This window comes from Doryrhamphus excisus, chromosome 18 (assembly GCF_030265055.1).
Source record: "Doryrhamphus excisus isolate RoL2022-K1 chromosome 18, RoL_Dexc_1.0, whole genome shotgun sequence".
Lineage (NCBI taxonomy): Eukaryota > Metazoa > Chordata > Actinopteri > Syngnathiformes > Syngnathidae > Doryrhamphus > Doryrhamphus excisus.
In genome coordinates, this window is record NC_080483.1 from 16,727,391 (window position 1) to 16,749,593 (window position 22,203).

Sequence of the window (22,203 nt, forward strand, 5' to 3'; positions counted from 1 at the left end):
GTGCAACTCGGCCTCTTGTGGCCCCCCCAGGGGGGTCTGCCCCACTATTTGAGGAGGAATCGTGCACACTGCAGCTTCCCCCCCATTCACATTTAAATGTACACCAGCTGAAATGAAAAAGATGCAAAGTAAATAGTGGACGTTACATAACTGCGTTGGCAGAAACTCAAGGTTTCTCCATTCTTCCTGCTTCCACATCTCCATCTTATCTCTCGTGCTCTTCAGCTTCAAGTGTCCTGTCGCCCCGAAAATAGACAACCACCACAAGAGAGCACTAAAGTGCTACAGCACGTATCCGTCATGGCATAAGATGGCTTTTACATCACATTAGTTTTTTCTTTACTGTGTATATGCATGTATGTATTTGAAGAATGTACATTTGCAATATTTTTTAATAACACACATTCATCCTCATTGGAGCCTAAAATATACATAAGGAAGTTGAATGGGTTTATTTTTAAATTGCAGCTATCACTTATATACAAGCCATGCTAAAAAAAAAAACATATACGCTCCCTAAAGTGAGTCCTCATGTGGCAACCCAAGGTCCTTCTGTCTTTTCCGAATTCTCCGCAGACTTCAAATCTTACTTTAACTCTTTCTTCAGTTGCCATGGATACCTCCGGCAAGGCCTCTGATTGGACGCCGCCGCAAACTCTCTTTCAAGCCTTTGACAAGCTTGTCTCCAAAACTGATGATGATGCATTCTCACTCACATGTGGTCAGGCGCCCGCTAACTTATGCTAACCACGTAGGATGGGATTGCGGCTCAAGGAGCAATGTGTGTCTTGGACGCCGTTTTACAGAACTGATCAATGTGCGATATTCTGCAGCACAATCCAAAACCACTGTCATCATCTGTGTCAATTACCAGAGTGGAACTGTGGAAGTGTGGAAATGAAGTCTGGTTTCAGTTAATGAGTAGACAGTCACAGCACTTTGGCTGCAGAGGTGACCTCTGTGTTCCTTAAGTGATGGTCACTAAAACACACACACAGTAGCAGGAACCGGAGAGAGTATATGGTTTGGAACAGTATAATTTATTTGTTTCACACATATTTTTTGTGTTTATATTTTGTAATTAAAAGGTTTGTTCACTTCCTGTATTTAGGTGTCACAATTTTCTAATAGGGAGAGAAAATTATACAGAATGTGTATAGCCATCGATTACTCTAATGAAAAGCAACAAAAAGGGGAAATGTGTTGAAAGATTAAAAAAAAAAAAGAAAATAAATAATATATAATAAATAAACAATACGAATAAGTATTTCAACTACTATAAAATGTATTCTACGTGCTACGTACTGTCTGTGGTGGGAACTTTATTATGCCCAGGAACTAGCCTGGCGTGCATTAGGATTCTACTCGGTCGACTAATTGGTTGCACAAGGCTCCCAATCGCACGCTTGTGATGGAAATTTCGTCTCTTTTCAGAGAGCCGTTTTTTTGGCACGTTCCCTAAAAAGAGTCATGCTCCCAAATGGCTCCTCTTGAGTTTTTGTTGCTGAAATTGAAATTTCTAATATAAAATAATTAAATAATTATATCGAATGTGTATTAATTATATGGCTTTACTTATATGTTCAACATGAATTAATATTCTTCCAAAAACAAATTATAATAACAACGACCCATCCCCAAAATGGTCCAATCTCTGATTATATATTGTTTGTACAGTTTGTTTTTATATTTTACATTTTAAACAGTGTGCAACTCCACCTTCTGCTCAGTGTCGCCACATCCGGCACCGCCGATATGATCAATGACGTGCGCCTTTAACAGAAAAACAGCCCAATGCCGTCACAGGGCCGGTCTCTGTCGTAGTCTTCAAGGAACAGACTGTAGGCGCCGAATCGTTCACGAAAGGTCCATCAGTAGTATCCACACGCCATTGTGAAGAACACTTCACATTGCTATCTTTTGTATTGTTTCTTTGAGACAGTTTTCACATTTGAGTTTTTTTTAAACAATAATACGAAGAGAAGAGATAATGGCTTCAGACTCCTGGGCCCAGGCAGTGGACGAGCAAGAGGCTGCGGCGGAATCGGTAAATATGCTAGTTAGCCTCATGCTAGCATTTAGACGTGTTGTGGTCTCGGGCCTGGCCTTGATAAATCAATGTTGCTTACATTTTATTTGTCACATTTAGAGAGTGGATACATTGTTCCTCTACATATCCGCTTTCACTGGAAAGTTTGAATACAGCCTGCGCCGAATTCGCTTGTAAAGACAGGATGCGTACCAAGCGCCTTGCTAGCTTAGCAATGTGAGCTTTCGCGGTAATTCATTGGGGCAGCTTTAGCTGGCCGGCAAGTGATGATGCAAGAGGCTCCAAAATAGCTAAGCTGAATAAGTCAACGTTCTGGTTGCTGCTTAGTTTGTGCTTGTCAAGTGTTACGTGTCAAGCATTTGTTTGTGTTCGTCAGGACTTTAAAAACTTAATTTTGTTGCTACAGCACATGTGTACATTTTCTCATCAGTTCTTTCTTTGCAGATGGGCAACCTTCAATTAAAAGAGAAGCCTGGGGAAAACGGTATGTGCAGTTGGCAAAGCTGCTGAGACACCTCTGCTCACATTAAACATGCTTGTGATTATTGTACGGTGGCCGATTGGGGCAAACGAGTAGCAACAATTATCCAAAAACACACTATAAAAGAAATTAAATGTGGAAAACCTGCAAACAAGAATGTTGCAATCACATAACGCAACAACAACAACTACATAAATCAGTAGCTAGTTTGCAATGTTTTTATTTTCCATCTATTTTTTTAAATCTTGCACTGCTGATTTGATTACAGCATTTTCCCACTGCATTTATTTCATTTACTGTTTTGGACGTTACAAGTAGGATTGTCATTAAATGTACTACTCTGTCAATGCAGGCACATCTTTACTGTCAGCAGAGAGCGCAGCTGCAAAGTCGGAGGCTGCAGGTGATAAGAAGACTGCAGATGATGATGAAAATGGTGAGCTTACTTGACTGCTGCAACTGTTTTGTTTCTTTCGGATTTCCTCGATTTCTTTTGTATGGTCTTCTGAACCTGGGTATCTCATTTGGAGTATTCGAGAGAGACGGGGTACACCCTGGACTTGTTGCCAGCCAATCACAGGGCACAAACAACCATTCACACTCTCATTCATACCTATGGACAATTTGGAGTCCTAATTAACCTAGCATGTTTTTGGAATGTGGGAGGAAACCGGAGTACCCGGAGAAAACCACGCACGGTTAGAACATGCAAACTCCAATCCACACAGAGATGCCTGAGAGTGGAATCGAACTCGGGTCTCCTAGTTGTGCTAACCACTCAATCACCGTGCAGCTTCCTTTGGAGTATGAGCTGTTAAATTTGTACATAAAAGTTGCCCAAAGAACAAATCAGGGCCAACAAGGCCATTTACATGGACTGGCCAGTCCAGGGTGTACCCAGACTCTCATCCAAAGTCAGCTGGGATAGGCTCCAGCTTACCCTCGCCACTCTGAGGACAAGTGGCATTGAAGATGGGTGATGCAATAGCTTTTAAATTTTCCCAGCCATAACATAGGGCGGGCAGCAGCAAGATAATAGACAGAAAAGCAGTGTCATGGGTACCGTAGAAGCAGCGTCATCACAGTTGGCATTTTAGAACAACTTCCCAGAATTTACACCCAATTGGCTAATTGGATTCTTTTTTGTTTCTGTTTGTTTCCCCAGAGGACAAAGCAGCCCAGTCGTTGTTGAACAAACTGATCCGAAGTAATCTTGTCAACAACACTAATCAAGTAGAAGTCCTTCAAAAGGATCCTAACTCTCCGCTCTTCTCTGTGAAATCATTTGAGGAGTTACGGCTGTAAGTGTACATCTCCTATTTCTCATTGATTATAACTTGATGTATAAATAATGAATAATCTGCAAACATATGGATGTTGACTATAATGAGTTGATTCATTTTTCTGTGTGCAGCAAACCGCAGCTCCTTCAAGGAGTCTATGGTATGGGTTTTAACCGGCCATCCAAAATCCAGGAGACAGCCTTACCCATGATGCTGGCTGAACCGTGAGTATTAATATCACGCAAGACTCATTGTTACCTTTATTGAGCCCTATGAATTACACATTAATGGAATCACGGAATTGGCCAATAAAACGCGTAATCTTGTGGAAATTGTGAATGAAATGCTGTTATTGTGGCAGCATGTCATCACAAGGTTTAGCAGAGCATGCTAGTTGGGCTGTATGAGTGTGTTTTACCACTTGTTCATGCAATCGAGCCTTTTATGCCCGCTGATTTTGTGCAAGGGCGGCACGGCGGTCTAGTGGTTAGCGCGCAGACCTCACAGCTAGGAGACCAGGGTTCAATTCCACCCTCGGGCATCTCTGTGTGGAGTTTGCATGTTCTCCCCGTGCATGCGTGGGTTTTCTCCGGGTACTCCGGTTTCCTCCCACATTCCAAAAACATGCTAGGTTAATTGGCGACTCCAAATTGTCCATAGGTATGAATGTGAGTGTGAATGGTTGTTTGTCTATATGTGCCCTGTGATTGGCTGGTGCCTCTCGCCCGAAGACAGCTGGGATAGGCTCCAGCACCCCCGCGACCCTCGTGAGGAAAAAGCGGTAGAAAATGAAATGAAATGTGCAAGTTCTGAGTGAAGTAAGGAGGGGAGGCATGTAACAATTCCGGCCTTCAAAATAAGAGTGCTGCTCACCACATCCTGGCTAATTGTGTTATTTTGATACAACTTTTTCTTTATCTTTTTGCTTAGTCCACAGAATCTGATTGCCCAGTCCCAGTCAGGAACAGGAAAAACGGCCGCCTTTGTCCTCGCCATGCTCAGCCATGTTAATCCAGACTACAAGTATCCCCAGGTAGGTTTTTTTGTGACTTTAATAGATATCTAATTTTCAAGATTAGTCAATGTGTGACCTGCTTTTCTGCAAGCGAGTCTTGAGACTTTGATGTTCATTAAACCTTCAAACCCCTTTTCCACCATCAGTGCCTGTGTTTGTCACCCACCTATGAACTGGCCCTTCAGACCGGCAAAGTCATCGAGCAGATGGGCAAACACTATCCGGAGGTGAAGTTAGTCTATGCCATCCGAGGAAATAAACGTAAGCCTTTTTCCCACTCTGTTGTTTTTCCTCATGTCTTGACATCTCACTTATGCCTTGTTATCCCTTGGAACGTTGCAGTGCAGCGAGGCATGAAGCTGCAGGAACAGATAGTCATTGGCACCCCTGGCACTATGTTGGATTGGTGCAGCAAGTTGAAGTTCATAGATCCCAAGAAGATTCGTGTGTTTGTGCTGGACGAGGCTGACGTCATGATTGCAACGCAGGGTCACAAAGACCACAGTATCCGCATCAAGAGGTGGGAATACTTTTTTTTTTTAATCAGTTCCAAGTGGAACCTTTTACGGTCTAGAATGCAAACTAAAAACAATTGAATTTGAAGTGGAAAAAGCCTTTAAAAATAAAAGCATGTGACGCTTTTCTGTCCCCTGCCACACAGGATGCTGCCCAATAACTGCCAGATGTTGTTGTTCTCAGCCACATTTGAGGAGACGGTGTGGGACTTCGCCAAGAGCATCGTGCCTGACCCCAACATCATCAAACTGAAGCGAGAGGAAGAGACGCTGGATACTATCAAACAGTACTATGTGTTGTGCAACAGCAAGGAGGAGAAGTTTGAAGCCCTGTGTAACATCTACGGCGCCATCACCATCGCCCAGGCCATGATCTTTTGTCATGTGAGTGACACGCCAGCACTTTTGAATTCAGACAAGCGGTTTCCTTGTTTCCGTCCCTCTATTCACACTCATCACAGTCGGGTCTGGAACCAATTAACCGCAGTAAACGAGGGATTACGGTAGTCTGCAACAGTAGGTATGAGGAAAAACTGACCCATTGACTTCAACAATGGGCATAACGGGGCGAGGCTCAAGGTGCTCAATGAAGTGTTAAAATTAAATCCAACTCACCGCCTACACCAGGGGTGGGCAAACTACGGCCCGGGGGCCACATCCGGCCCGCCAAGTGTTTGAATACGGCCCGCCCGTTCTTTCCAAAGCATTTCATTTAAAGTCAACATACAAGCTGGCATCATGGCTTGAGACGACATTTTCACGGTTTGGCTGTTTTATCAATTTTGTTATTTGATGCAGCCTGTTGTTTACAAAGTGCTCCTGAAAAAAGGGACACAAGCACATAATAATAATAAATAATAAATTTATTCTTCTTATTATAAATTGATAACGCACTTGACATCAAATAAATGATCTCAAAGTGCACCTATAGCAGATTGCATGACACTTTTACAGATACAATAATTTCGTTATTTGATGTGGTCTGTTATTTACAAAGTGCTCTTGAAAAAAGGGACACAAGCATATAATAATAATAATAATAATACAATTAATAATAATAAATAATAATAATATAAATAATAATGCATTTATTATCATAAATTTATAATGCACTTCAGGGCTCGACAATAACGTTGTACCGATGGCCCGGGGCAAGTTAAAACAAAATTCGGGCAAGTAAATCCAATCATTAATATTCCCGTCGGGCAAGTGCACTTTAGCATGCCGTACTGCCAAGAGTTTTTTTTAAAGCGGTTCTTGTTGGGTGTTGGTAAAACTCGGACTGCGTAATTCCGGTGGTAATTTGCAAACCAATCCTTGCAAATCTTGAAATGGACCAATCAGAATCGTTTATTTAGACCGCGGTCCGTAATCCACAATCCGCGTTTTACCCACACCCGTTCTTGTTCGCGATCAACCAATCAGCGATCGTTTTACTAGGAAAACATCTATCATGGCGTCCCTGCCAACATCGTCTAATTCTTCAACAACTTCTGAAGGAAAACACCAAAAAGTGATGAAACAGTGCCTCCTAAACAAGTATTTTATTAGCGGCAGCAAATCAAATGATGGCAATTAGGTGAGTGAATCACATTGCTGTGACAATTTGAAGTGGTCACAATGAAACACCACCCATTACAGCCAATACCAAGTGCTGATTTTGCACAAGCTACAAAACCTAGCGGTTTCATTTCTCTGTGTATTTTTCTCACCTTTGCTTCACAAATTATTGTTTGACCATTGAGCATTTTTTCTGAGCATTTCTTTCTAAAAACACTTTACTAGTACACAAATGTGTCAAATGTTTCATTGAGGTGTACAACTTAAATAAATATCACTGCTTACTACGACTACCATGTGTAAGGTAGCATGGCTTGCCATGTTAACATACATCTCCACAAATTTTCAGACATTCCTCCAAATACAATGCATCAGTACTATTATCTGATGAATTATCAGCATATATTGATATATGATATCATTATGGCAGTCTTTTCATTTTACATGGGGCAAGTTCGGGCAAGTAGTTCTCACCTTAAGGATTCCCCATGGGCAAGTAATTTTTGTTTTTAACGTAGAGCCCTGCACTTTACATCCAATAAATGATCTCAAAGTGCCCATAAAGCAGATTGCATGACACTTTTACAGATACAATTAAGATATTTTAAGATATGCCTTAATTTGTCCCTCAGTGGGGAAATTTGTAATCATTCAATCATTCCATGTGGCCTCTTACGTGTAAAATATCGAGTCTGGCCCCTCGTCAATTTTGTTAAATCAATGCGGCCCGCCAGTCAAAAAGTTTGCCCACCCCTGGCCTACACTAATATGCACGACTACCTATAGGTCAGATTGATGTATCGGGAATTGACATGATATGACTTGCTTCTACAGTGAAAGCCGTTGCCAATACTGAACAATTTAAATGTTTTTTTTTCTTTTTCACTTGCATCAGTTTATATTTCAAAGAAGGCCTTTTTATTGGACAAATGTCCAAACTGGTTAGCAAAGTGCTAACACTATTTTTTTTTCTGTGTGACGCAGACAAGGAAGACTGCTGGCTGGCTGGCAGGGGAACTTTCCAGAGAGAACCACCAGGTGGCGCTGCTTAGCGGGGAGATGCAGGTGGAGCAGAGGGCTGCAGTCATTGAACGATTCCGAGATGGAAAGGAGAAGGTCCTTGTTACTACAAATGTCTGCGCTCGAGGTGAGGAATAAAAAAAAAAAAACACTTTAAAAAATTGATGGAAAAAGTAGATGCAAATTTTGAATGGATGCGTTTTCACTGTTATACTGTTAAATTCTTCACTTTCCATGTTGTGCTTTAGGAATCGATGTCGAGCAAGTATCGGTGGTGATCAATTTCGACTTGCCAGTGGACCGAGATGGCAACCCAGACAACGAGACGTATCTGCACAGGATTGGCCGCACGGGCCGATTCGGCAAAAGAGGGCTGGCCATCAACATGGTGGACAGCAGGATGAGTATGAACATCCTCAACCGGATCCAAGAGCATTTTAGTAAGTGTTACCTTCGTTACTTTTTTACTGCTTGGAGAGAAAGGAGAGGTCCTGTGGCCAAAGAACAGGGCATACTGTACCCTTGTTACATACATCATGGAATTACTCCAAGTTCTAACACATCTTCAAGTAACAGAATACAAACATTCACATCCAAGTTAAAGTGGGGGTTAGGTCAGGGGTGGGCAAACTACGGCCCGGGGGCCACATGCGGCCCACCAAGCGTTTGAATCCGGCCCGCCAGTTGCTTTAAGTATTTCAACTTTTAACATACCAGCTGGCAAAATGACTTTCAAGTCGGATGTCTTATTAAAAAACAAACAAACAAACAACAAAACTGTAAAATTCAATTTCGTAGTTTGATGTGGTTTGATGTTTAAAGTGCTCCTCAAAAAAGGGAAATGAGAACATATAGCTGATAGTATTTACTTAAAATTAGACAAATAATTCAAGGCGGACTGTTAGAATTATAAGTGTAAAATTCATTCATTCATTCATTTTCTACCGCTTATCCTCACGAGGGTCGTGGGGGTGCTGGAGCCTATCCCAGCTGTCTTCGGGCGAGAGGCGGGGTACACCCTGAACTGGTCGCCAGCCAATCACAGGGCACATATAGACAAACAACCATTCACACTCACATTCATACCTATGGACAATTTGGAGTCACCAATTAACCTAGCATGTTTTTGGAATGTGGGAGGAAACCGGAGTACCCGGAGAAAGCCCACGCATGCACGGGGAGAACATGCAAACTCCACACAGAGATGCCCGAGGGTGGAATTGAACCCCGGTCTCCTAGCTGTGATGTCTGCGCGCTAACCACTCGACCGCCGTGCCGCCAAGTGTAAAATTGTGTGTGTTAAATATATGTTCTGGCCCCCCACACAATTTCGTTAACTCAGTGCGGCCCATGGGTCAAAAAGTTTGCCCACCTCTGGGTTAGGTTATACAGGTATAGGACACCATTATGTTATTATTATTCAGCAATAAAATATAATTCATTTTTAGGAAACCTAACATATGTCCAATTGTGCTTGTCTGTTATTGCAGATAAGAAAATTGAGAAGCTAGACACACACGACCTGGATGAAATCGAGAAAATCGCCAGCTAAATAAAACAAGTGGCTGAAGACGGGACTACTTCTGTGCTCTCCAAGGACTGTAACGCTTCTCTATGCTACGTTTTAGGTTTTTAGTGTTGCTTTTTTTTTTTTTTAAAGCTGTCAAAGAAAAAAACAAACAAACAAGGACAACTACAAATATTGCACATGTTTACACACACAGGAGACAGGGACTTGAGTGAAACACATGATTTTGTAAATGAAACATACCCCATTTCACTCTTTTACTTCTTGAAATAAAGCTTTGAGTTGTGATGTTTAAAATGCGACTCATCTTGTACACGTCAAACAGTCGAGATTCCCGACCAGAACAGAAAACAAAAAAACAAGGCTGTTGATTTGATTGAACGAGCCAAGTGAATGTATGGCCGCTTCCACAGCCAGTAAGAAAGGGTGAAGTTGGGTATGCTGTTGCAACATTTTGGATGACGACGGTGATGCTTGAAGGGTCTATGCAAACTCGGTGTATACCTGTACTCACATGACAGAAATGAATTTTCAAATTAACCTCAACTTTTAGCTTTCAGGGTGCTTAGCCAAATGGCAAAAATGGCTGCCGATAGAGATACCACATAACTCCGCATCAACGGCACGTCTGCCTCCTTCATTTATTTATAGTGTTTTAAAACAATTTGGGATGCGCGGCGGTAGCTTTTAGACTTCATCTTTTTTTTTTTAAACATTTGCCACATAATGCTTTGATTCCTTCCGAATTTGGACCTGATTTGTTTTTCTCTTGTTTGAGTCTCCTCAATCAGGGTCGGACTTGAGCTGTGGTTTGTTCTCATTCATGCAGACTGCACACTTAATGGTTGTGAGTGAGATAAATACACAAAGCCTTCCTCAAGTGCATTATATATACACATATGATTTTGTTATCGATAATCCAAAAATATTGGGCTTAACGTGCTGAGTAAGACTTGATATTTTTCCGTATTGAATCCTCTTAAACCAAATGCTGAATTGACTTGAGGACCTACGCCAATCATCGCTGTGTTACTACAATAGACGTGTACTTGTGTACACAATCGTAGGGTCAAATAAATAGCGTGACTGATTTATTGATAGGGTCGCTTCTGAGAAGTGCAAAAAAAAAAAAAAAAACATTCCTCATGAGATTCAACTTTGATGGACAGCAATTCAAAACAAAACATTGACTGTGTGTATTATGTGGGTTTTAATTTGTTCTCCTGGAACGTCAAAAAAAAACCTCATCCGACCCCCATCGGCACTGACACAACTGCCAGTGGTGGTACACTTTTATTCTATGGACTGTTTACGGACAGCGCACAGGAAGTAGATGCAGCCAAATTGGAAGGCGATATGGATTATCTATGGAAAACCTTTTTAGGTCTGCTGTTTTTATTTGGATGTACACGTAGAGCGAGCATGTGCGCCTGTGCACTTTCTACACGGTATACCGCTCACTGTCGGACAGCAGTTTGTGCTAGCTAGTGTTAACACTCCACATGTTGTAAACCTTGTTTTGATATTAGGGAGAGACGCAAAATCCGAGGTTAGGCTTAACGTGTCCTGTTTGAAACAAGGTAGGCTCCGAGCGGGTTTTGTCAATGGCCGACTTGTAGCGAGGCTGCATTCATGGACAAGTCATGTATGAATTAAAAACATGTAAATGTTCATCTCTTGCCATCGTCCTTTTTACTTGTGTGAGTCGGAAGGAATTCGGTATGAACCAACAAAGGTTTCAAATGTAAACATGAGTTGTGTTACTCGTCGACTCCAATGGAAGGTGTGGATGCTGATGTTCGTGGTGACAGGAGGAGATCTGATGGAACAAATCAGTGGCTTTAAGGGGGACACTTGCATGTACGCTATTGGACCAAAGAATTATGTACTACTTGTACAACCTCCTACAATCCCAATAGTTCTGCCTTTAATAATGACTATGTACTAGGAGTGTGTAAAATATGACACTAGGCCTGGGACAATAATGAATGAATTAGTTAATCACAATAAATTAACTCTAATTTTGCTGGCTGTTTTCCTCGTCTATCGCCTCCGATCAGGCAGGAATAAAGCTAAAGCTGCATCTTAGCATCTTAGCACGTTTGTTCCATAGAACAACAGCATGAATGGAGAGAGTCATACGGTCTCTTTGTCTCAGTGGGTGGAGGCGGGGCTGCTAGCATGCACACAGTGTTGCATATATTTTTATTTTTAAATTTTTTATTGTACTCTTCTTAAAAGTAATGTTCAAATCTTGTCTCTTTCTCATGTATTGACGTCTCATGACACCCCTAGTATTTACTGTACAATATTTTTATTATATTGACACTCTAAATGCCCCTTTGACTGAGTGATGTCACTGTTTTTCGGGGCTGTAAGTCAAAGATCAGGCTTAACTATAGATAATATTAGTTGTAAAATTCAGTTTGATGCCTAGTTATTTTTTTTTGCAGGGTCCGATTCAAAATGTCCAACCTTTCGGGTCCTTGGAAGACAAAAAAGTCCTTTGTACTTCCATTAGAAACATGCATTTTATAATTTAATTTTGTTTACAATGAGTCCAATTTGTCATAGTTACAGTTCAGAAGTGTTACCTATCGGACTTTGGGTGAGTTCTGGGGGGCTTTGAACCATTGGTGCTCAGTGATATCTGCAGAAATTTACACTAGACTAGAGTTGTCGGTAGTTGTATGGGCCCCCCTCCCCTATTTTTAATTTATTATAGCAATTTCATATGGAATAAGATCTTATAATCTGATGCCAAAGGAGCCATAATGTCACCAGTACCTCATGGAACGCCAATGATCAGCGTCTGCTATATGAAAACATAGCATAACACAATATAGCCACTCGCTTACCCGACTCGTTGTAGTTCACCCTGGTGAGGAAGAGGCCCCGGGCCGGAGCGGTCATGGTCGAAGGGTAAGCCAACGAGTCGCGAGCCTCCATAATCTCTTTCAGTTTGGGAAGCGTGAGCCTCCCCTGTCCCACGGCCACCAGGGCCCCTGTCATTCTGCGCACCTACAACGACCACGTGGCGTTTATTGTAATTATTATTACAATGGGGGATAGTATGAAATCAATGTTATTGTTTCCTGCAACAACAGAAGGTCTTTGAACATACCTGCTTATATAGGAAAGATTTGCTTTGGAAGGTCAGCTCCCACAATGGAACGTCTCTGCAAGAAACAATATGGATGCATATAAAAATACAACACCTGTATACACAATGCAATGAAAATCAGCCTTTACTAGGATAGTAATGAAGTATTCATTAAACAATATCAGTGGTTACCGCAGGGCTGCAATCTATTTGTGGCAGTGGTGAGTTCAAGGAGGTATAATTAGCCATGATTTAAAAAGTGAATGAGGCACATTAACTCGACTCAGAGGTGATGATGCCACTCCACAATAGAAAAGATTATGTTTGGGGCAATTTTATGTTGGTGTATATACAAAAAAAATTTATTTTCATGCAAAACAACCATTTTTTGTGTTATTTTGTGGCATCATTGTTTAGACATTTGGCTACATATTCGTTCAAATGTCACGCTTAGTACGCCAATGCGGCTTAAACCCAACTGGATTATTTGACATGCATATAGGAAAAGTTGGCATCTGCGACCGCCGCCTGTCTTTGGCAATTTTATGCCTCATTCCAAAACTGACTGACTTTTAGATTTTTTTTTTTTTGGGATGGGGCAAGCGAAGATTAAGGTCAAATGCAAATTTAGTAATTCTATGTGACATAGAGTATATTGATAGATTGTAGCAGCTCATGTACACTGAAGTATCTCCCATGTTTTCTTTTTACATCTTAATTTCAATATCTGCATGTTTTTTTTGCTATGCTAACAATTCAGTCCCAATCCCAATAATAGAATCCATGAACCAAAGGTATCGATCATCCACGCACAGGCGAATGTCTGTCAGGAAAGGCAACCTCTACAAACCGCAACCTCTGTTTCAGGATCAAAAATTTAAATCACCCTTTAGCTTTTCAATAATTCACCGCTCAGTTTCTTCTTTTACCGCCGTAACTCAGAATAGTGACCCTCATGAAAAAAACAATGGCAGCTTAACCGCCAAGGCAGCCATGAAATAGGCTCGGCCCGAGCGGTCATGCCACTGAAAAGAGTCAAATACATGTCATGGCGGACCAGCCTCCATTTGATCATATTGTCGGCTATAATTTCGAGGTAAATAATATCTAGCAAAGTGGTATTTAACCCCCTTGAATGTGTAATCCCTGTCTCCCTCCCTGAGCCGCCCTTCCCCACATCCCTGTGGTAGATTACGGTATTTGGAATGCTTATTGATGAAAGCGTTAACCTACATGCCATACAATCACATCAGCTGTACATCCATTAGTTTGGTGAATGTGCAATACAGACGTCAACAGTAGAAGTGTAAAAAATTCAACAGATCTTCAGCTCAAATTGCTTTAAGATTGAGAAATAATATATAGGAATAAATTCCTAAGGCCTGAACAGCATGCACACACTCCGCTTTTTATTCCAGCAGCTGTTATATCAATCATTAGATTGACTCCTATGAGTTAAGTAAGAAAAAAAAAACATCTGTCAGACAGACGCAATTAGTGGCGTGCGTAGTTCAACATGTCCTACCTGTGGAAGTGCTCGCATATGAATGCCTTCCTGGGTTCGATCCCGACCACATCCAGCGTTTTTACAGGGCTTTTAAAAGCTACGTCAGAGTTGATCGCCCGGAAGCTGCTGAAGTCGTGAGTCCCGACAAACGTGGCGGCCGCCTCGCTCATGGCGCCGACGTCAAGCTCTCTGATGCCAAACACACACACACACACACAAAAAAAAGACGTTCATACCGGTCCAGTATTTGTTGTACCATGGTCACATGTCCAATCAAGTGCGGTTCCATCATATGTAATCAGTAATGGTAATGGTAATGGTAATGGTTTTATTTCATTTGAACATGCATCAGATTCCAATTGAGTGCATCCCATAATCAGTTCCCAGTTCCACATGTCCGAAAGGAGTAGGAAGAAGCAAAGCTTATTAAATCCTACCCCTCCATCTGGTACTTTTACAATCAGTAACTGTTACATTTGTTCACTTCCTGCTTTCCTAATATAGTTTAAGGTTTTTTGTTTTTTTTTAATTTTTAAAAATCCTGTAGAAATATTTGTCAATATTTGTAGAGATCCTGTATAATCAGAATCATTATGATCATTGTAAGCAATACAAGGATCATAATGATTCTGAAATTTGAGTGCAACTCCACAGTGCATTTTATAGAAAGTAAAAAAATAAAAATAAAATAAGGAATAAGAATGTAAAAACATAAAAAGTGGCAGTTGCTGTCCAGAATAAATGTAAATATACGTACGTCAAACACAATAACCTATCCAGTAACCAAAAATGTGGAACTGCAGTAACCAAAGAGTAGTATTCCACATATTGTACCTGAATTTCACTTCAATAAATTAATCTATTTAACATAAGTACAATACAATGATAACATGTAAATAATACTTGATTCAAGTGACTGTAAAGGAGATGCAGATTTCGGTCTACATTTACACCCATGGAGACGTACCATGCCGGTACTGGACATATAAACTCCACATGGAGAGGTCCAGATTCAAACCCAAACATTTTGGCTGTGCAGTCAAATCTGGATGATATATATGACATATATATAGATATGACATATTTTATCTTGAAGCTTTGTTGGCCTTTCATTCAGTTTTTTCTTCAGCATAACAGTGAAATACTACTTCACCGTGTTTAGTTCAGGACTCTGGGCTTAGGGAGATGACTTACTTTCATCTACTGTATATAGTGCACTAAACAGTAGTAGTATACTGCACTTATAGTGTACTAAACTATTAGTAAAATACCTGCAGTTGGATTTGACTGTAGAGTTTCCACTGTAGCAAGTCTAGCACCCAAGAGTGTCCATGTTCCGGCACTCACAGTGGAATAATTCATTGGTTAACTGGAACGTACTTCTGAGACACAACGCCACGTGACAAAGTAAAGCATGTCGATTAAGCGAGGGAGGGATGGAGGAAGTGCCGACGTCTGCTTTCCCGGCGAATGTCAAGTCTAAAATATGATCTGATAGAAAGAGAGAGCGCAAAGAAGAATGTAAGGGGGGGTGTCGCAGTAATTAAACGCATAACGTGTTAATTTAAAATTGGTAACACAAGATGATGAATGCAGAGAGTGGAGGGCTCACTTAATGTATTATTCTTATTTTCAATAGTATTCATTTTTAGTTTTGATATATTGTATTTCCTTTTTTTGACATTTAGAGGGGAGCATTAACGATGACGGAAATGCTCAGATTCTAATGTCATTCATTCATTTTCTACCGCTTATCCTCACCAAGGTCGCGGGCGTGCTGGAGCCTATCCCAGCTGTCTTGGGGCGAGAGGCGGGGTCCACCCTGGACTGATGGCCAGCCAATCCCAGGGCACATATAGACAAACAACCATTCACACTCACATTCATACCTAGTATGGACAATTTGGAACCTAGCATGTTTTTGGAATGCGGGGAGGAAACCGGAGTACCCGGAGAAAACCCACGCATGCACGGGGAGAACATGCAAACATGCAAACCCGAGCGGGGAATTGAACCCAGGTCTCCTAGCTGTGTGCCGTAATACTAACCACTTGTCCACCATGCAGCCTAATGTGACTCAATGAATGGTTAAACATCCGTACCTCTTAAGAGCTCATTAGCACTGAATTGTTAATAAGTTTCCAATGAATCACCGATTGATCGACCCGTTTCAGGTTGCCACCATTTTGTTAACAAACCCAAAACGAAGGTCATGTGATGATCGGTTGCTATGCTAATTACCGGATTGTTTGTTAAAGTAAACAACAAAAGAGAAGAAAAAAGTCTTCTTTTGTCATTTCCTAGCTACTTCCTGGTTCGGGGTGAATGGTGTAAGTTGACTGGATCATACTATTTTTGATTCTGGGGCAGGGGGGCCACACTATCATGACTTAAACAACTAAAATAAAAAATGGTAGCGTGTTGGAGGGCTACTACCATGTCCGGGGAGAGTGTTTTAATGGGAACTATTTTGGCGGGTCACTCCATCACGACTTGTCTGTTCGTAATTTAGCATGTGGTGCAGAAGGAATGGGCTCATTGCGATTGAAATGGTGGGAAAAAAATGTGTCGTTTCAAACGCAACCATACCGAACAATAGCTCTCAAGTGCGCTTTCTTACTCGGCGGAGGCAACAATGTGTCACCTGCGTTGAGAATATTTCTTGATGACGACGGAGGAGCAGATGAAAGCGAGGCAGGCGGGGATGCTCACGGGTGGAAGGCTAAGGCGGATGCTGAAACTGTGAGAAAGAATAATGATGCAAATATGCCAGCCAGAGGAAGGAGGGGAAGGCTGAGCAGGAGAGAGAGAGAGAGAGAGAAAGAGAGAGAGTGTGGGTGTTGCTCTGCATGCATATGAGCCCGCAGCTTATCTTGGCCTACTTTTCCCCGCTCCCTAAAAAAAAAAAATAAGAGGACAAATGCTCCTACAGTATGTTCTCCCTGAAATGTGTTTCTTCACGCTCCTCCTTCCAATCACAACCAAGAGAACATCATGTAAGCAGCACTGAGTCTGGCCAATAAGTCCATCTCTTTTCTGGCCCCCACGTCTAGTATTGTTCCCTTCGACTCTTTCTGTCCTTTGTTTGTGTTTGGAGTGTCAGCTCAGATAAAACGTCCAACTCGACTGGCCCTAATTTGCAGTTACGACTGGGCACATGTGGATTATTCATGTGTCTAACATTCTATTGTTTCTGCAAGGCTTGTTGGGAATGTATCGAGGGGGGGTGAGGGGGGGGGGGGGCTGTGTGTGTGATAAATTGAGCTCAGACTTTCAGCTCAGTTTCTGTATGAAAGGGAATCAAAAACATCACACAATGTTCAGCATGTATGCTAACTCACGTGTGGCGGAGATTCCAGCACATGTCGCGTTCCACGAGGGGAAGATGAGAACCCAGGGCGATGCGGTAGACATAAGTCCGGGACAGTGCACAGTAACGGGCGTGAAAATCATCTGGCACTCGATAGGCACGGGTGACACTGGCAGGGGGGGGGGGGGGACACATTTTAGAGTCAGTACTTGCTTACTTACTTACATACACTGGAATACAACTATAGACATTTAATCAGAACATGTGCATTATCAGAATAGTGGAATTGATAAGATAACCTTAAGGTGGGGGGCGGCACGGCGGACCAGTGGTTAGCGCGCAGACCTCACAGCTCAGAGACCAGGGTTCAATTCCACCCTCGGCCATCTCTGTGTGGAGTTTGCATGTTCTCCCCGTGCATGCGTGGGTTTCCTCCCACATTCCAAAAACATGCTACCTCTCGCCCGAAGACAGCTGGGATAGGCTCCAGCACCCCCGCGACCCTCGTGACGAAAAAGCGGTTGAAAATGAATGAATTAATGAACCTAAGGTGGCCCTTAAAGTACATTCATTCATTTTCTACCGCTTATCCTCACAAGGGTTGCAGGCGTGCTGGAGCCTATCCCAGCTGTCTTGGGGCCAGAGGCGGGGTACACCCTGGACTGGTGGCCAGCCAATCCCAGGGCACATATAGACAAACAACCATTCACACTCACATTCATACCTATGGACAATTTGGAGTGGCCAATTAACCTAGCGTGTTTTTGGAATGTGGGAGTAAACCGGAGTACCCGGGGAAAACCCGGGAATTGAACTCTGGTCTGCATGCCAACCACTCGTACACCGTGCAGCCCCCTTAAAATCAGCATTGTCTAAAAAAATAGAACTGCAAAGGTAATATGCACGCCAGGCCAGTCGTTAGCATGTCAAACACTACGTGTGTGAAGCGGCCTTCATCAGTTCATGCTAAAAGACTAGGTAGGACAACACCAGCATGAGAGCCTGGTACAAGATTGGCAAGATCCAATCTATTTATCCTCTAAAGGATGTCATGATGTCCATCTAAATGGGATGCTAATGAAGGTGAGACCACCCGGATGCCCCACTCCATTTGACATCACTAACGAGCCAACCAATCCTGTGTGGACCTGCCTCCTCGTTTAGAGGATCTTACGGCAAGCTCTTAGACTAGAGCTGTCCTATCTAGTCTGACTGTGTCCCACCTAGTCTTTGAGCATGAAGTGATGAAGAAGCTACATTGGGAACACCGATCCCTCCTCCTCAGTCTACTTATGTATGAAAACCGGCAGTGCCACATGTATGTGGCGGTCCAAATTATATTGTGGCAGGCAGCCAGGCAGATGTAAAGTTAGGTCAAGTCATCGCCGTGGTCGCCCATCCTAAAATATTTCATTCTGAGCCAAAGTCCACCACCACTGAGTTCACCAAAGATCAGCATTCTCCTCCTTCACACCACCACCAAGGCTAACGCTTCATATTAACTAAAGCATCCATTTTCTCCCCGCTTGTGTTGTGCTCTCATTTTCAACTGGCAGCCATAAAAACAGTGCAGGAGTCTTTGTCTAAAATGCCAACGATGCAGCTTTTACACAAAAGCGCCGCCATTGTCAGAGTGCAAGAAAGCCCAGAGGAGCTAAGCGCTTACGCTCAAATATTTAGCATCACTTCACGGTGAGAGTCGCTTTGATGTGCCTCCAGCGGGGGGGAGATGCTGGACAGTTCCCGCGCCTGACATTTAGGCGTCTGTCGCTTTTGATATCGGCTTGAGCCGCGTTGAACAATGAATCTTTCTTTGTGGGGTATTTCAATGTCACTGAATAGGTCATTTCCGCTTTATATTCAAACTCTGCACAATAAATAGAAAAATGTCACACTTTAAAAAAAAAAATAAACAACAGGTTGCCACAAATACCTTTACTATGATTGATACTATTATGGATATTTAGACCAGACATGGCGTCTCATATCTGATAAGCATTAGTGTTGTGTTTCATTGTATGATTGGTGTCGTCCCACATGTGCTTGTGTACAGTGAGTGCGTATTCAAGCATGTGTAAGCAGGAGGTGACATGCAGAGAATGATGCTGTTCAACCCTATGCATCATACATGCACACGCACGTGCACGTGCAGCCCTATTTCTGTACACAGAGATACATATACATGTGTGTTGCCAGTGTATGACCAATGGGAGAAACTAGGTTACAACGAGGGGTGGGGGGCAGGTCACCTATATGTTTTCTAATGGAACCTGCTGCAGTTTTTTATATTTATCTAGAATTTTTTGCAGCTCCGGAACCAAATTTGGTTCCTCCTTAGCATTCAAACAAACACTATACAAATACACTATGTATTGACATAAACAGTATACGCTATAAGTAAACTATTGATATTAAGCTCAATATATATATTTAAACATGAAACAGACTCATGGAAGTTGTGAAAAGCTGCGTTCATCACAAAGTTTAGGTCGTTTCCATTCAGCTAAGCTAGTGCACCGCATATGGGAGCGTTAATGGATACTGCGGAGCAAAAAGCAGAGTGGAGATAATCCTCTCTAACCTTCTCTCTACAGGTTTGAGGATTAGCGGGATGGTGATGGGGACGCAGGGAGCTTCCCTCGCTTGTCCTTTCCTGCTTCTCTCTTCCGTCTCTTTTCCGATTGGCTCGTTCTGCTTCAGGCTCTCAGCTCTCTGTTGGTTGCCAATGTCTGACTTACCTATTTCTACAGTCGCACTCGTGCCCAGCAATAATTACCAGTTTGATCTGGTAATAAGACGGCCCTGAATATAGGATGACCCCTCTTTTTCAAAAATGTTTTTTTTTAAACTTCAGCCTCTGTAGAGCATCCCAGAATTTACAATTATTTGTGAAATTCCTAGAATTTTGTATTTCCTTTCACTTGTGCATCCTGCCAAAACGGTCTGTTTTCATTTGTTCCACCCACTCTGCTGTGATTGGTCACACACCCAAAGTGCTTCCTAACTATGAACCATATAAGGAAGTCCGCCCCTCTGTGATGTCACAAAGGGTCCGTGTTACCACGCCTTTTGAAACCGATTGTTTTGAGCCATCCCAAACTTCTTTCAGGGCTCACTTCCAAATGTGCAACCTCATTATCTGAAACTTTGGCATGGTTTAAAACCAGAATACAACATTGTAACTACATTTATAGGACAGAAAAAATGGAAAAAGCACAATAGGTTCCCTTTAACATGATCTATTATTGCATTTTATTGTATGTTATGGATGTTCATTTTAAAATGTCAACTTCTGTGACTTACTTTTCTGGTTTGAATATGTCACTTAGTTTTACATTTAGATATTTTTGTTGGCTCAGATTTCATGAAAAGCTTGTAAAGTATACTTTTAAACAGTTCAATGTCCGCATAATATTACATACCTCTGTGGAGCACTCTGCCAACCCATGAAATGGACCAGCATATAAAAAGATTAAGACCCTTATGGTAACAAGTTGTCTAGAAGAAAATACTGTCTTATATAATACAGTACTAGGATTTGAAAGGTAGTCTGGTAGGGTATGTACTACTTACCTAATTTGTTCCATGCGCAGGTGGAAATTGAGAGCCTCAACCAGGATGTCTTCAGTAAACGGCGGCTTGTCGTTTTTGCGTTGAAAATCAAAGTGGGCAGAGTTAGAAAGGGCATGGACGCCCGAATCTGTCCTACTGGAGATGTACAGGGACACTGGGATGACTGGTCTCAGCCTCTGCAGTGCATCCTGTATGCATTGGAGAGAGTAACATGTTGTGGAATTTGGCTGCAAAGATTTGTGTCCAAGAACTTTTTCATTGCTCTGTGCTGACCCAGAAACTGTGAGCAAGACTTACACAAATAACACACAATTCACATAAGTAATTATCAAATAAGTAGGATTGTATTGCAGTTTGCATGATTGTTAATAAATGGATGGAGTGTTACCTCTATGTGATCTTGGACCCCTTTTACCCAAGTCTGATGCGGAGGTACTTTGGCTGCACCACTGTGAACAATACAAAAACAGTTTTACTGGAGGTAAGCAGTTCATGTGTCATTATGAGGACCAACCTACCTGTATTTAGTTCCAATGTATTGGAAAAATATGAGATAACGTGCCCGGTTGTACATGATCACTTTCTATAATTTTTGTGCGTGATACTTCAGTCAGATATAACGATAATAACATTATTGGTAACTAAACCTTCTAAAGGTCGTGCCGGGTCCTCGTCTTTTCCGGTTCGTCTTCTTCTTCTTCTTTTTGTGTTGGTACGCTCTCATTTGTAGTCCGGAAGTACGGGCTAAACATGCCGCTAGCAACTCTTGTTACGTTAACATGGCTAGCAGTTAGCATGCTACAAAAAATTTGAGTTAATACTCAAGCATCGTACTGTTCGAGGGCGTTCTTATACGTCCCTTTTTGATTACGTCATAACGTAGCGCAGTGCTATTGCATGTGGGGGTTGTATATTAGGGACATTTTCCATTTCATGTTACATAAATGTTATGTTTGAGTTTCCGACCTCGTGCATGCTGTTTCGGTAGCAATGTATTAATTTGTAGAAATATTGAATATAATACTCAATATATTTTCAAAGGTAGCAGGATATAGTACTAGTAGTAATAGTAAGAGTAAGAATAGTAGCTTAGTATGTAAGGCAAAAGTGACAAATCAACAAAACATTCCCTTGGAATCTGAGGCGGGGTGTCGAACTTTGGAGAAAACTTTATTCATCTCACAAACATTAACATTCACTCTTCGCTTACGTGAGACATAGCCGTACGCTTCGCAACCACAACAGGAAGACAGAACCC

At 41.9% G+C, this 22,203-nt stretch overlaps 2 protein-coding genes across 4 annotated transcripts; one reads left to right on the forward strand and one right to left on the reverse strand.

Moving 5' to 3' along the window:
- The first annotated feature begins 1,808 nt into the window (after positions 1-1,808).
- Positions 1,809-11,123, forward strand: ddx19b (DEAD-box helicase 19b). Its single transcript, XM_058055897.1, has 12 exons — positions 1,809-2,047; positions 2,495-2,534; positions 2,884-2,967; positions 3,697-3,832; positions 3,946-4,038; positions 4,745-4,847; positions 4,976-5,090; positions 5,172-5,349; positions 5,491-5,728; positions 7,889-8,051; positions 8,173-8,364; positions 9,415-11,123. Exons 1-12 carry the CDS (start codon positions 1,991-1,993, stop codon positions 9,474-9,476), a joined length of 1,461 nt encoding a protein of 486 aa, XP_057911880.1. The 5' UTR covers positions 1,809-1,990; the 3' UTR covers positions 9,477-11,123.
- Positions 7,886-22,117, reverse strand: pusl1 (pseudouridine synthase like 1). 3 transcript variants are annotated; one of them, XM_058055898.1, is made up of 8 exons: positions 21,464-22,113; positions 21,334-21,394; positions 20,946-21,133; positions 17,404-17,541; positions 14,081-14,251; positions 12,577-12,631; positions 12,311-12,473; positions 7,886-11,271 (listed from the first exon to the last, which is right to left on the reverse strand). In XM_058055898.1, exons 1-8 carry the CDS (start codon positions 21,517-21,519, stop codon positions 11,213-11,215), a joined length of 891 nt encoding a protein of 296 aa, XP_057911881.1. In that variant the 5' UTR covers positions 21,520-22,113; the 3' UTR covers positions 7,886-11,212. The 3 variants fall into 3 exon arrangements, with proteins under 3 accessions (XP_057911881.1, XP_057911882.1, XP_057911883.1); XM_058055899.1 differs by lacking the exon at positions 17,404-17,541 and having other exon boundaries at positions 21,464-22,117; XM_058055900.1 differs by lacking the exon at positions 14,081-14,251 and having other exon boundaries at positions 21,464-22,115.
- Between the last annotated feature and the right edge of the window lie 86 nt (positions 22,118-22,203).

Bases quoted from the DNA above. Each gene is read 5' to 3' on its own strand.
- ddx19b (XM_058055897.1), top strand. From the start codon at position 1,991: ATGGCTTCAGACTCCTGGGCCCAGGCAGTGGACGAGCAAGAGGCTGCG. The intron at 4,039-4,744 runs GTGAGTATTAAT...CTTTTTGCTTAG, and splicing joins CCCATGATGCTGGCTGAACC to TCCACAGAATCTGATTGCCC. The intron at 4,848-4,975 runs GTAGGTTTTTTT...TTCCACCATCAG, and splicing joins CAGACTACAAGTATCCCCAG to TGCCTGTGTTTGTCACCCAC.
- pusl1 (XM_058055898.1), bottom strand. From the start codon at position 21,519: ATGTACAACCGGGCACGTTATCTCATATTTTTCCAATACATTGGAACT. The intron at 14,252-17,403 runs GTGAGTTAGCAT...GTTTGGCATCAG, and splicing joins TGCTGGAATCTCCGCCACAC to AGAGCTTGACGTCGGCGCCA. The intron at 12,632-14,080 runs GTAGGACATGTT...TGTTTCTTGCAG, and splicing joins ATATGCGAGCACTTCCACAG to AGACGTTCCATTGTGGGAGC.